This window comes from Salmo salar, chromosome ssa16 (genome assembly GCF_905237065.1).
Source record: "Salmo salar chromosome ssa16, Ssal_v3.1, whole genome shotgun sequence".
Lineage (NCBI taxonomy): Eukaryota > Metazoa > Chordata > Actinopteri > Salmoniformes > Salmonidae > Salmo > Salmo salar.
The window spans coordinates 25,227,131-25,238,278 of NC_059457.1; the positions used below are offsets into that span (position 1 = coordinate 25,227,131).

The 11,148-nt window shown below is 41.0% G+C and overlaps 1 protein-coding gene across 1 annotated transcript in view; it reads right to left on the minus strand.

The window, feature by feature from the left end:
• LOC106573448 (voltage-dependent calcium channel subunit alpha-2/delta-1) overlaps positions 1–5,101 on the minus strand; it is a 159,958-nt gene extending 154,857 nt beyond the window's left edge. The window contains exon 1 of the mRNA XM_045697089.1: positions 4,615–5,101. Within this exon, the coding sequence (XP_045553045.1) occupies positions 4,615–4,703 (89 nt within the window). The 5' untranslated portion in view covers positions 4,704–5,101. The remainder of the gene's footprint in view (positions 1–4,614) is intronic.
• Between the last annotated feature and the right edge of the window lie 6,047 nt (positions 5,102–11,148).

An 11,148-nucleotide genomic window follows, 5' to 3' on the forward strand; every position in this document is an offset into this window, starting at 1 on the left:
TTTAACAAGCTCATGTTTTAAACAATTACAATATGCAAAAACCCCACTGGAGATTGCAACTCACCGTGATAACTGTGCCTCTGCTATACCCATTGTGTTATCCTCCCTGTTGTGCTATCTACAGTAGCTGTCTCAGCATCTTCTCTGCTGTTACCCTGTGCTTCTTCTAGTTCTCTGTCAGGTTGTCTGCTTAAGCCTTATACGTTATAAAAGCCAAGCTAACAACTTAGGCTATATTGCAAATTAGTGTCTGCCATGTGTTCCCCTAAATTAACACCGACCCTGAGTGTTACTGTTACAGGGCTCCAGACAAACATTTTCCCCTGGTGTCACTGTTGCCTCTAAACTTTATCGTTTGTGGCACCAGCCCATGATTTGGTCAGACCCATGAGTAATCATCTTATAAGTAATTCACAGTCCTTTATTAAGAAGTACAATAAATCGACTACTGAGGTATTCAATAATTAAGTTATTTCATCTAACACGCCCAAGCAGGAATGCATGATTCAAGATATTTTGATTTGCAATCTAATCCAGTGATTGTCATGAATTTTAGGTTGACAATAGACTATAGTTCCTATATTATACTTTCAAAATAGGACTCCAGAACTTCCAGATTGTTTTGTTTTGTTCAATAGAGATGAATTACATACATATTTATGTGCATTAACTAATATCATAGGCTAATTAATTTGCGGTTCAAAACATGAGGAAGGCAAAACTTTAAACACATTAACTTGATCGCTAACTCTAAATATAATACCCACTGCTAGTAGCCATGTATTCATTCAACAGTAAATATAATGTCCTAAAAATCTTTGCAGTTGTAGTCTTCTACCCATGAGACCTATAGGCCTATGGGCAACACTTTACAATAAGGTTCCATGTGTAAAGGGTTAATAAAGGGTTTGTAATATACATTAACAATTCTTTAACCATTTGTACATGCATTATAAACCATTAATGGGTTATAAGAAATTGGTCAAACCAGTGTGATAGCTAGTCAGTGCTTGCCAAATAGTGAGACACTATGTACCTCCAGCTATTAACCATATAAAACACTTACAAATGTGTATTATATTGGACCCTTATGTACCATCATGTAACCTTATTTTCAATGGTTGTACAGTTAAACAATAGTTATTTTCTCACTTTTGGGTCTGATGCATTGTTACTCTGTCCCAGGAACAGAAATGATTGGTTTTCAGACCAATGGTCTTGCCCCACATTTGAAACGTAATGATGCGTTGGTAAACTTATTTATTGAAGAAATGATGGCTTTATATCAAAATCTCACGCCATATTACTGGTGTAGTTTGCTGGTTTCTGAAAAATTCCTCCGACATGACATTGTGACATCTGCCCACCTGTGAAATAAATACAACCTGGAATGTACCCAGAATGTTGTGTTGACACTGACATCATGTGACAGTGCGTCGTGAAGAATGATGATGGACGTGGCAATGAGAAGTGTGCAAAGGCCAGACAGAAGATATTGCGCAAATGAAACGTTGTTCACAAGACACAAATGTTGACAGAGCAGGGAAGGTAAATTCACTATGCAATTTGTTTCACTTTCAAATACAGAAGTTCTGCTGGATGATATAGCATTCTGCTCAGCTAGTTAAGTAGATGGCTAACATTTGCTATTACCTCTGTCCTACCTACCTAGCTAGCTAGACATTTACATTTTAGTCATTTAGCAGATGCTCTTATCCAGAGCGACTTAAAGGAGTGAATACATAGATTTCAATTTCATTTCATGCATTTTTTTATATATTTTTTTTGTACTGGCCCCCCGTGGGAATTGAACTCACAACCCTGGCATTGCACACACCATGCTCTACCAACTGAGCCACAGGGAAGGCAAAGCTAGGGAAAGCTAGGAAATATTAGCAAGCCAGCTAGAATTAGGTAAAACCTAAAACACTTTTTTATATAGACATTCTGCTAGACGATTTGAAACAAAATAATCTTTGACATGATATAGCTAACTAGCTAAGTAGATCACATTTGCTGGCTAGCTAGCTAACTAGCTAAAATCGACATGACAAGTTTCCATGCAATTTGTTTAGATAGCTTTTTAGGATTAGCATGCTAGCTAGCTAGTTATCTAACCTTAACTTGGGTACGGTCTCTATTTAGGTAACTGGTAAGTTAGCTAGCTATCTAGCATCCTCTGTCAGCACTATAACATGAGTGGTTCTAATTTTAAGACTAACTTACTAACTAGCTAGTGGATTCGTACAATTGTGATAACTAGCTAGCCCCTTTCATCTATGGAAGCTATCTATTAGTGTTAGCAAGTCATGTGAAACACTAGCTATTATTATTATTAGTTAGCAGATGATAACATAACTAGCTAAGCCTAAATGATAGAAATCTTGATAATGATGATAGTAGAATAATGTAGCTAGTGACTATGCTAAATTGTCATGAATACCTCTTCTCTCCCACACATTCCCATACAGTCTCAGACTCTAGGATGGGAAAATGCAAGAAAGAAACCGATGAAGACAGAAGAGAATCATGCGACACTATGTTGTACTTTAAATGGTTAATCTGTTATCAATTTCTATTCTGGTTTGTAATGTTAAAAAAGGGAAGAAAACGATGCCCCGTTTGTCTGAATTAGCAAGATTACTCACTATACCAATAATAGGCTACAGATTTCAGTCACTGCGATTAAAATTGTCTTACCAATGTATCCTTCTTTACATTCAATGTTGTTATTTTTATGTATTGCATGTATGAGGAGATTATATACTGGTATACATTTTTGCAACTTAATTCTTCAGAGTCTAAGACATTGGTGGAGAAGGGGGTGCTAAGCTGACATATGGAAATGTTTTAAGATGGTCATACTATGAATCATTTAGTTATTTGATTAAGAATTTTAGGACCCCTTTGGGCATATACAAAAATGATTGTTTGATAAAATATAGATTTTGGCCTTTACTAATAATAGAAATGCATTGAACAACAAATTCAGAAATGGAAAAAAGGACAGTCAATAATAAATAAATAAGAAACATTGTTTTGAAGTCCCTGCCCTAAATCTAGGAGACATAAAAACTCAAGACTGTTGGAAAAGCATTCCTCATGAAGCTGTTTGGGAGAATGCCAAGAGTGTGGAAAGCTTTCATAAAGGCAAGGTTTGGCAATTTGAAGAATCTGCTTAACACTTTTTTGGTTACTACATGATTCCATATGTGTTATTTCACAGTTTGGATGTCTTCACTATTATTCTACAATGTAGAACATAGTAAAAATAAAGAAAAACCCTGGAATGAGTAGGTGTGTCCAAACTTTTGACTGGTACTGTATATTAATTTTTATTACACATGTTTGACCCTTTTTTGGGCAGTCACAAAACTACCTTCCATTCACTTTTTTAAGCTGGTATCGGTTACCTTCAGATGAGTCACGTGACACCATTAGTTTGTAGCTTAAACTGTTAGCTATTTGGAAAAAACTGACCAGTTATTGCACTATTTTGACCAATGTAATATAACTGTTTATTAATGCATTTACATAAACATTAATAACATAATTAGAACCTCTTTATTTACATTTACATTTTAGTCATTTAGCAGACGCTCTTATCCAGAGCGACTTACAGTAGTATAAACCCTTTACAAATTGAACCTTATTGTAAAGTGTTACCGGCCTGGGTAAACTCAATGACCGGTGCACATTTTGCCACTCCATATCTCAAAGCCATATAAAATATATTGGTTGTTAAATAGTTGCTATTGAGCTGGAGATTGAGCGTTGAGAAATAAAAAGTTTACCTACAGAAAGCTGAGAGCCTTCTCTCTCCGACAGGGACAAGGGGATGAAGCTTCCAAAGCTGTGTTTCCCACAATTGCATTTTGAAATGTTATATGATCAGAACACCTTTTTCTCTTGAGCGCATGAGGGGAGAGGAGAGTTGCTCGCTCATCACTACAGCAGACCCCAGCTAGTGCACAGGCACAGGACAGACAATTTCATTATTGGAATCATGAGGACAATGCATTTAACTTTTTGACCATATCATGGTCAAATCATATCATGGTTTTAGCTAAAGTTTTGAGTGAGGTGACAATGTAAAATGTGCTTTTTCTACATTTACATGCACCCTTTCTGTTTTTTACTGTCCATGATCTTGGCTGTCTAAATGAAGACTGTGGGAGCAGATCTCCTTGCTGATGCCACAGTTAACTTTGAATTTGAGTGTGTGTGACCTAAGGCCGTTGCCTATTGATCAGTCAAAGGCTCATTATAGATTAGTATGGCAGAGAAATCGTGGGAAAAAAGAAATACAAAAATACATCTTAACAATCCCATGGGCAGCTGGCCTTAAAAAACTTTTAATTGTTTTATTTTTATATTTAAAAAAATGTCCAGCCCATATAGCATTAGCCAGAATTGCCAGATGGCCAATCCGCCCCTGATTACAGTATTTCCTCACATACCATTGTTTTAGTTCTTCACCATTAGGAATCACACACACATCACAAACACACATACACAAATAATTAATCAGTTTCACTTACATCAGAGTCACACAACCAACAACTGGGATTTGACAAGCTAGGCGGTAATTTGAATGGTAGCAAGCCTACTTACATGAGTTGTGTTGGAAACTGCGACGGCATACAACTATCCGACGATAACAACAGTACAATCAACACGGCGTGTGGTCTGTAGGTGTCCATTGCCAGGCGTCTACTCCCCGACCAAACACACACATGCACACTCACACGCTGCGCCTCCGCTCCGTCTCTCTCTCCAGCTGTAGGAGTGTAGAATGGTCCACGCCAAGCGAGCAGTTTGTGTCACACACTCGGAAATAATAACCCAGCCCCGCCACAAATAATCTGATCAACTCTCAACCACGCTCTAACAGGTACCGGATTTGTTATTTATGTCGTCTCGCTCGCTCTCTCTCAACCACACCAGATTTGACTCGGTTTCATGTAAAATAATTTCTCTGGAAGTCTTTAATATAATAATTTGGGGGCTTTTAATGCCCCAGCCCTCTAACCTCAAAGGCTACATAAATCCCCCAGACAGACAGACAGACAGTGTGAGTGACAGGTAGCAGTGGACTGATAGCCTGATGACTCACACTAAATTCTTCCACTGCTCTGTCGTTCGCTACATACTTTAGTCTGAGACAGGGGCGGTTCTGGGGGGGGGGGCAGTGCCCCTGTGACAACAATTTTGGACCCCCTTGTGGCCCCCCTAAATGTGGAGTATGAAATAATCGTTCTTTTTTTACATACGTTATTAGACAGTGGCAACGCGGAACACTAATGATTATGAACATGGTCTTTTGCCTGCTAATGTGAAGAAAACGATATGACAACAATAACGTATAATGTAACTGGCCCCTCTAACAATACAACTGGCCCCAGCTTGGCCCCCCCTGTTGAAATGGTCTAGAACCGCCAATGGTCTGAGACTGCCATAATTGAAGTTGTTTATGTACAAAACAAATTCATCAGTAATTGCATCGTCTCTAACCAATCAGAGTATCAAAACCAATGACGTATTTTCAAACCGCCGCTTTATCTACATGTGTTCTGGCTCTGGCCCAACCCATTGGTTTCTGAACCAATTAGATGGCCCGAATGTGTTTGCGTTTGGTGAAGGGTCAGGGAGGTACTTAATTCTAGACTCATTGCGGAGAAAAAAACGAATATCCTTGGGCGTGGCGTAACGTTTGGCCAGAGCAGGGAGTCTGGGGAGCCAGGCCAGTGGACTGATAGCTTATTGAGCGCACCATTGAACAGACTGTTAGATATAGTGATTTATAGCATGGGTGTTCAACCTTTTCTTGCCCAGGGACCCACTCCCATAAAAACCGCCGACCCAGGAACCCCCATCATACATTAGCAAAACGTTTTCTTGTCTTATCATCAGGTGACAATGGAAAGGAGAAGTAATCAACATTTTAAAATTAATAGATTTGGTAGATAGTTTTTCATTTTTTCGATCTGACCACATTATAATTGGAAGAGGAAATGCAAACTCTAACATATGTGACCCGATTCAGGATACTAGGCGTATGTCACAAGTCACGACTTCACAGGAGAGCCTTTTGAACATAAACATTTTTTTTAAATCAAAATGCGCTGTTTGGCAGAAATGCCTTCTCGAACATGTGAACTTTCATGTACCTTAATATTAAATGTGTATGTCATCTTTCTCTGTTTAGCCACAGAGAAAAGCAGCAACCTTCCCGCTAGTTATGATTGTATTGAGACAATGAGTGTGCTGGAGATACCGAGAGATGAGTTTGGATTGGTCTGCGGTGTTTAAAATGAGCTGCTCTTAATGCGTAGATAGTCCTTTCTACTGCAGTTTTTTCGAAGGATATACAGTTGAAGTCGGAAGTTTACATACACTTTAGCCACATACACCCCAGACAAAAACTGTTTTTCACAATTCCTGACATTTAATCCTAGTAAAAATGTTCTGTCTTTGTCAAGTTCTGACCAGTAAAGGGGTTATTTGTTATTGTAGTTTGGTCAGGACGTGGTAGGGGGGGTATTTGTTTTATGTGGTTCGGGGTGTGTTAGTTTATGTGTTTATGTAGAGGGGTGTTTGGTTAGAGTATTCCGGGGTTTTTGGGTTATGTTCTATATTTCGTCTATGTTCTGTCTATGTTGTGTATTTCTTTGTTGGCCTGGTATGGCTCTCAATGAGGAACAGCTGTACATCGTTGTTGCTGATTGAGAGTCATACTTAAGTAGCCCTGTTTTCACCTGTCCCTTTGTGGGAAGTTGTTGTTGCACTGCTGTGTGTTAGCCTGCAATACTGTTTGTCCAATCGTTTTCTTTAGTAAGTGTTCAAATAAAGTTAAGATGAGCACTCAACCCGCTGCGCCTTGGTCCATTACATACGACGACTGTTACAGTCTTAGGTCAGTTAGGATCACCACTTTATTTTAAAAATGTGAAATGTCAGATTAATAGTTGAGAGAATGATTTATTTCAGCTTTTATTTCTTTCATCACATTCCCAGTGGGTCAGAAGTTTACATACACTCAATTAGTATTTGCTAGCATTGCCTTTAAATTGTTTAACTTGGGTCAAACGTTTCAGGTAGCCTTCCACAAGCTTCCCACAATAAGTTGGCTGAATTTTGGCCAATTCTTCCTGACAGAGCTGGTGTAACTGAGTCAGGTTTGTAGGCCTCCTTGCTCACACACGCTTTTTCAGTTCTGCCCACAAATTTTCTATAGGATGAGGTAAGGGCTTTGTGATGGCCACTCCAATACCTTGGCTTTGTCCTTAAGCCATTTTGCCACAACTTTGGAAGTATGCTTGGTGATGGCTTTGTCTATTCGGAAAACCCATTTGCGACCAAGCTTTATCTTTGTCCCCATGTGCAGTTGCAAGCCGTAGTCTGGCTTTTTTCTGGCGGTTTTGGAGCCGTGGCTTCTTCCTTGCTGAGCGGCCTTTCAGGTTCTGTCGATATAGGACTCGTTTTACTGTGGATATAGATACTTTTGTACCTGTTTCCTCCAGCATCTTCACAAGGTCCTTTGCTGTTGTTCTGGGATTGATTTGCACTTTTCACACCAAAGTATGTTCATCTCTAGGAGACAGAACGCATCTCCTTCCTGAGCAGTATGACGGCTGCGTGGTCCCATGGTGTTTACTTGCGTACTATTGTTGGTACCGCTGAACATGATACATTCAGGCATTTGGAAATTGCTCCCAAGGATGAACCAGACTTGTGGAGGTCTACACTTTTCTTTCTGAGGTCTTGGCTGATTTCTTTAGATTTTCCCATAATGTCAAGCAAAGAGGCACTGAGTTTGAGGGTAGGCCTTGCAATACATCCACAGGTACACCTCCAATTGACTCAAATGATGTCAATTAGCCTATCAGAAGCTTCTAAAGCCATGACATAATTTTCTGGAATTTTCCAAGCTGTTTAAAGGCACAGTCAACTTAGTGTATGTAAACTTCTGACCCACTGGAATTGTGATACAGTGAATTATAAGTGAAATAATCTGTCTGTAAACAATTGTTGGAAAGATTACTTGTGTCATGCACAAAGTTGATGTCCTAACCGACTCAGGATGTCTCAAGCTTTCATCCATGTATACAGGTAAGAATCTATCTACAGATTCAGATATTATACGTTTCTAATTTTGTCAGAAAGTTGTTTTCATTGCAAGCTAAAGCTTGCTGTTAGCTAGCCAGCTGCAGTTCGATGGCTGGCTTGCTAACTAACAATGAACCTAGTATTATTTGTTTAACTTTATCTTGCTCTGACAATCGGTTTGTATTGCTAGTGACGTTACTCTATGGATTGGGATTATATTTCATATTTTTGCTAGTTAACGTGACATGTCTAAACCAAAGAGCCCAAGTTAAAGCTTGCTGTTAGCTAGCAAACATCAGCTGAGGTTAGGTGACTGGCTTGCTAGCTAACATTAACTTATGTGTATGAAGTATGTGTAACGTTAGTGTAGTTGTCTCAGAATGCCATTTCGCATTGCTAGTTATAACCTAATGCTAACTTGCTAACATTTAACCTATTGGTTAACTTTAGCTAGCTATGACAATTGGTTTGTATTGCTACTTAAAGCTTGCTGTTAGCTAGCCAGCTGACGTTAGATGGCAGGCTAGCTACAGTAACTAATATTCCCTGTATGAACTGTGTGTAGTGATATCTCAGAATGCCATTTTTTATCTATTGTATAATAATGCTAAAATGTATGTATCTGGAATTTGTCTTTCAGCATCAATCAGTACAACATGCCTAACTCTAATCCACCGGTCATACAGTCATCAAAAAGAGTTGGCCCAAGCAAGCAAAGGCAGCAGCGCAGTCATCAACTACATGCACCATTTCTTCACCAACTACAGAGTTGGGAAAACACCTGTGGACCTGCAACTGTGATAACTCCAGTGGCCAAAACAAGAACAAGTTTGCTCTGGTATTGTGCCTGGTGGACCATGCACAAGCTCCACCACAATCTGGACCTTCACTTCCTGATCACAGGCCACACCAAGTTTGCCCCTGACTAGTGCTTTGGCCTCATCAAGCAGCGCTTCAGAGAGACCAGAGTGAACACTTTGTCTGAGATTGCTGGTATTGTGAAGGACAGCACTGTGACAGGGGTCAACATCCCACAGCTGGTTGGACTGGAGGATGGTACGGTGCTGGTGGAAAGCTATGGCTGGAAACAACACCTGACTCCGTACTTCAGGCCGCTTCTACAGATCAAGCAGTACCAGCACCTCACATGGGAATCCTTAGAGATGGATGGGGCTGGCTTAAGAGGGTATGAACAATGCTGAGGCAAACTTGGTGTGGCCTGATGCTAAATCCCAAGATGGCATAGCAGTGCAGATGTGTTTTGTTCATCCTCTCGTGTACTTTTGTCTTTTTTGTATATATTTCAAATTTTATTTTCAATCTCTTTTCCATTTTAATTCAATTATACCTTCCGGTAACCTGCCTCACCCAATGTGATACGGAACCGCTATTATTTTTTATTTTTAGACCTTATAGTAAGAACCACCTAGCCATCAGAAGCTAACAAGCTACAGGCTATTTAGTCATTGTTAGCCACTGCTAGCGGCCTTTACCCTTCTGCACATATACCAGCCCTTTTTTTAGCCTGGATAATACCAGCCTACCAGTATCGGACTGTCTCTCCACTACAACGCCGGATTCCTGCCGTAATCCCAGGACCATTACTCCTGATCTTCACAGCTAGCTAGCACCCACCGAGTTACCTAGTACCGACGCTATCCCTGAGGCCCACCTCCCAGCCTACTCAGTTGTTAACCCGGACTCCACCCAAACACGGCTAGAACCAACAACTCCACCGGATCCTCGCCGTAAGCTCTGGACCTTGGCACCGGATCACCGCTGCTACCGAGTGGCTATAGTGGCTAATACCCCTGCCCTGAAGCTAACACCAGGTTAGTCGTGAGCCAGGTGCATCTCCCGGCTTGCAAACTAAATTACTACAATACCTCTTTCGCCATCTGGCTTGGATCCTTGTCAACACGGCGCCCCGCCGCACCACCACGACTGGTCTGCCGACGAATACTCCATCCGCTGTGCCTTCAACCGGCCTCCGTCGGATGTCGGAGCAGACGCTTCTACTAGCCCCGGGCTACTAACTTTAAACGCTGTGTCGCACGCGTGCTAGCGTAGTAGCGACTACTCCATGGCTTCCCTGTTCCAACTATTGCTGGCCCCTGGACCCTATGATCACTTGGCTACAAAGCTGATGCCTGCTGGACTGTCCATTAATCACGGTACTCCATTCTGTTTTTATTTTTTATCTGTCGGCCCCAGCCGCAAACTCAGGCTCTGTGTGTAATTAACCGACCCTCTCTGCCCAGTCATCGCCATTTTACCTGTTGTTGTTTTAGCTGATCAGCTGTTGTTGACTCACCCGTTGTTGTCTAGCTAGCTCTCCCAATTTTCACCTGTGATTACTTTATGCCTCGCTGTATGTCTCTCTCAAATGTCAATATGCCTTGTATACTGTTGTTTAGGTTAGTTATCATTGTTTTAGTTTACAATGGAGCCCCTAGTTCCACTCATCATACCTCTGATACCTCCTTTGTCCCACCTCCCACACATGCTGTGACCTCACCCATTATAACCAGCATGTCCAGAGATACAACCTCTCTTATCATCGCTCAGTGCCTGGGCTTACTTCCGCTGTACCCGCACCCCACCATACCCCTGTCTGCACATTATGCCCTGAATCTATTCTACCAATCCCAGAAATCTGCTCCTTTTATTCTTTGTCCCCAACGCTCTAGGCGACCAGTTTTGATAGCCTTTAGCCGTACCCTCATCCTACTCCTCCTCTGTTCTTCGGGTGATGTGGAGGGTAACCCAGGCCCTGCGTGTCCCCAGGCACCCTCATTTGTTGACTTTTGTGATCGAAAAAGCCTTGGTTTCATGCTTGTCAACATCAGAAACTTTGTTTTACTCACTGATTTAGCACACTCCGCCAACCCTGATGTCCTTGCCGTGTCTGAATCCTGGCTTAGGAAGGCCACCAAAAATTCTGAGATTTCCTTACCCAACTACAACTTTTTCCGTCAAGATAGAACTGCCAAAGGGGAAGGAGTTAGCCTGCAATGTTCCGTCATACTTTCCAGGTCT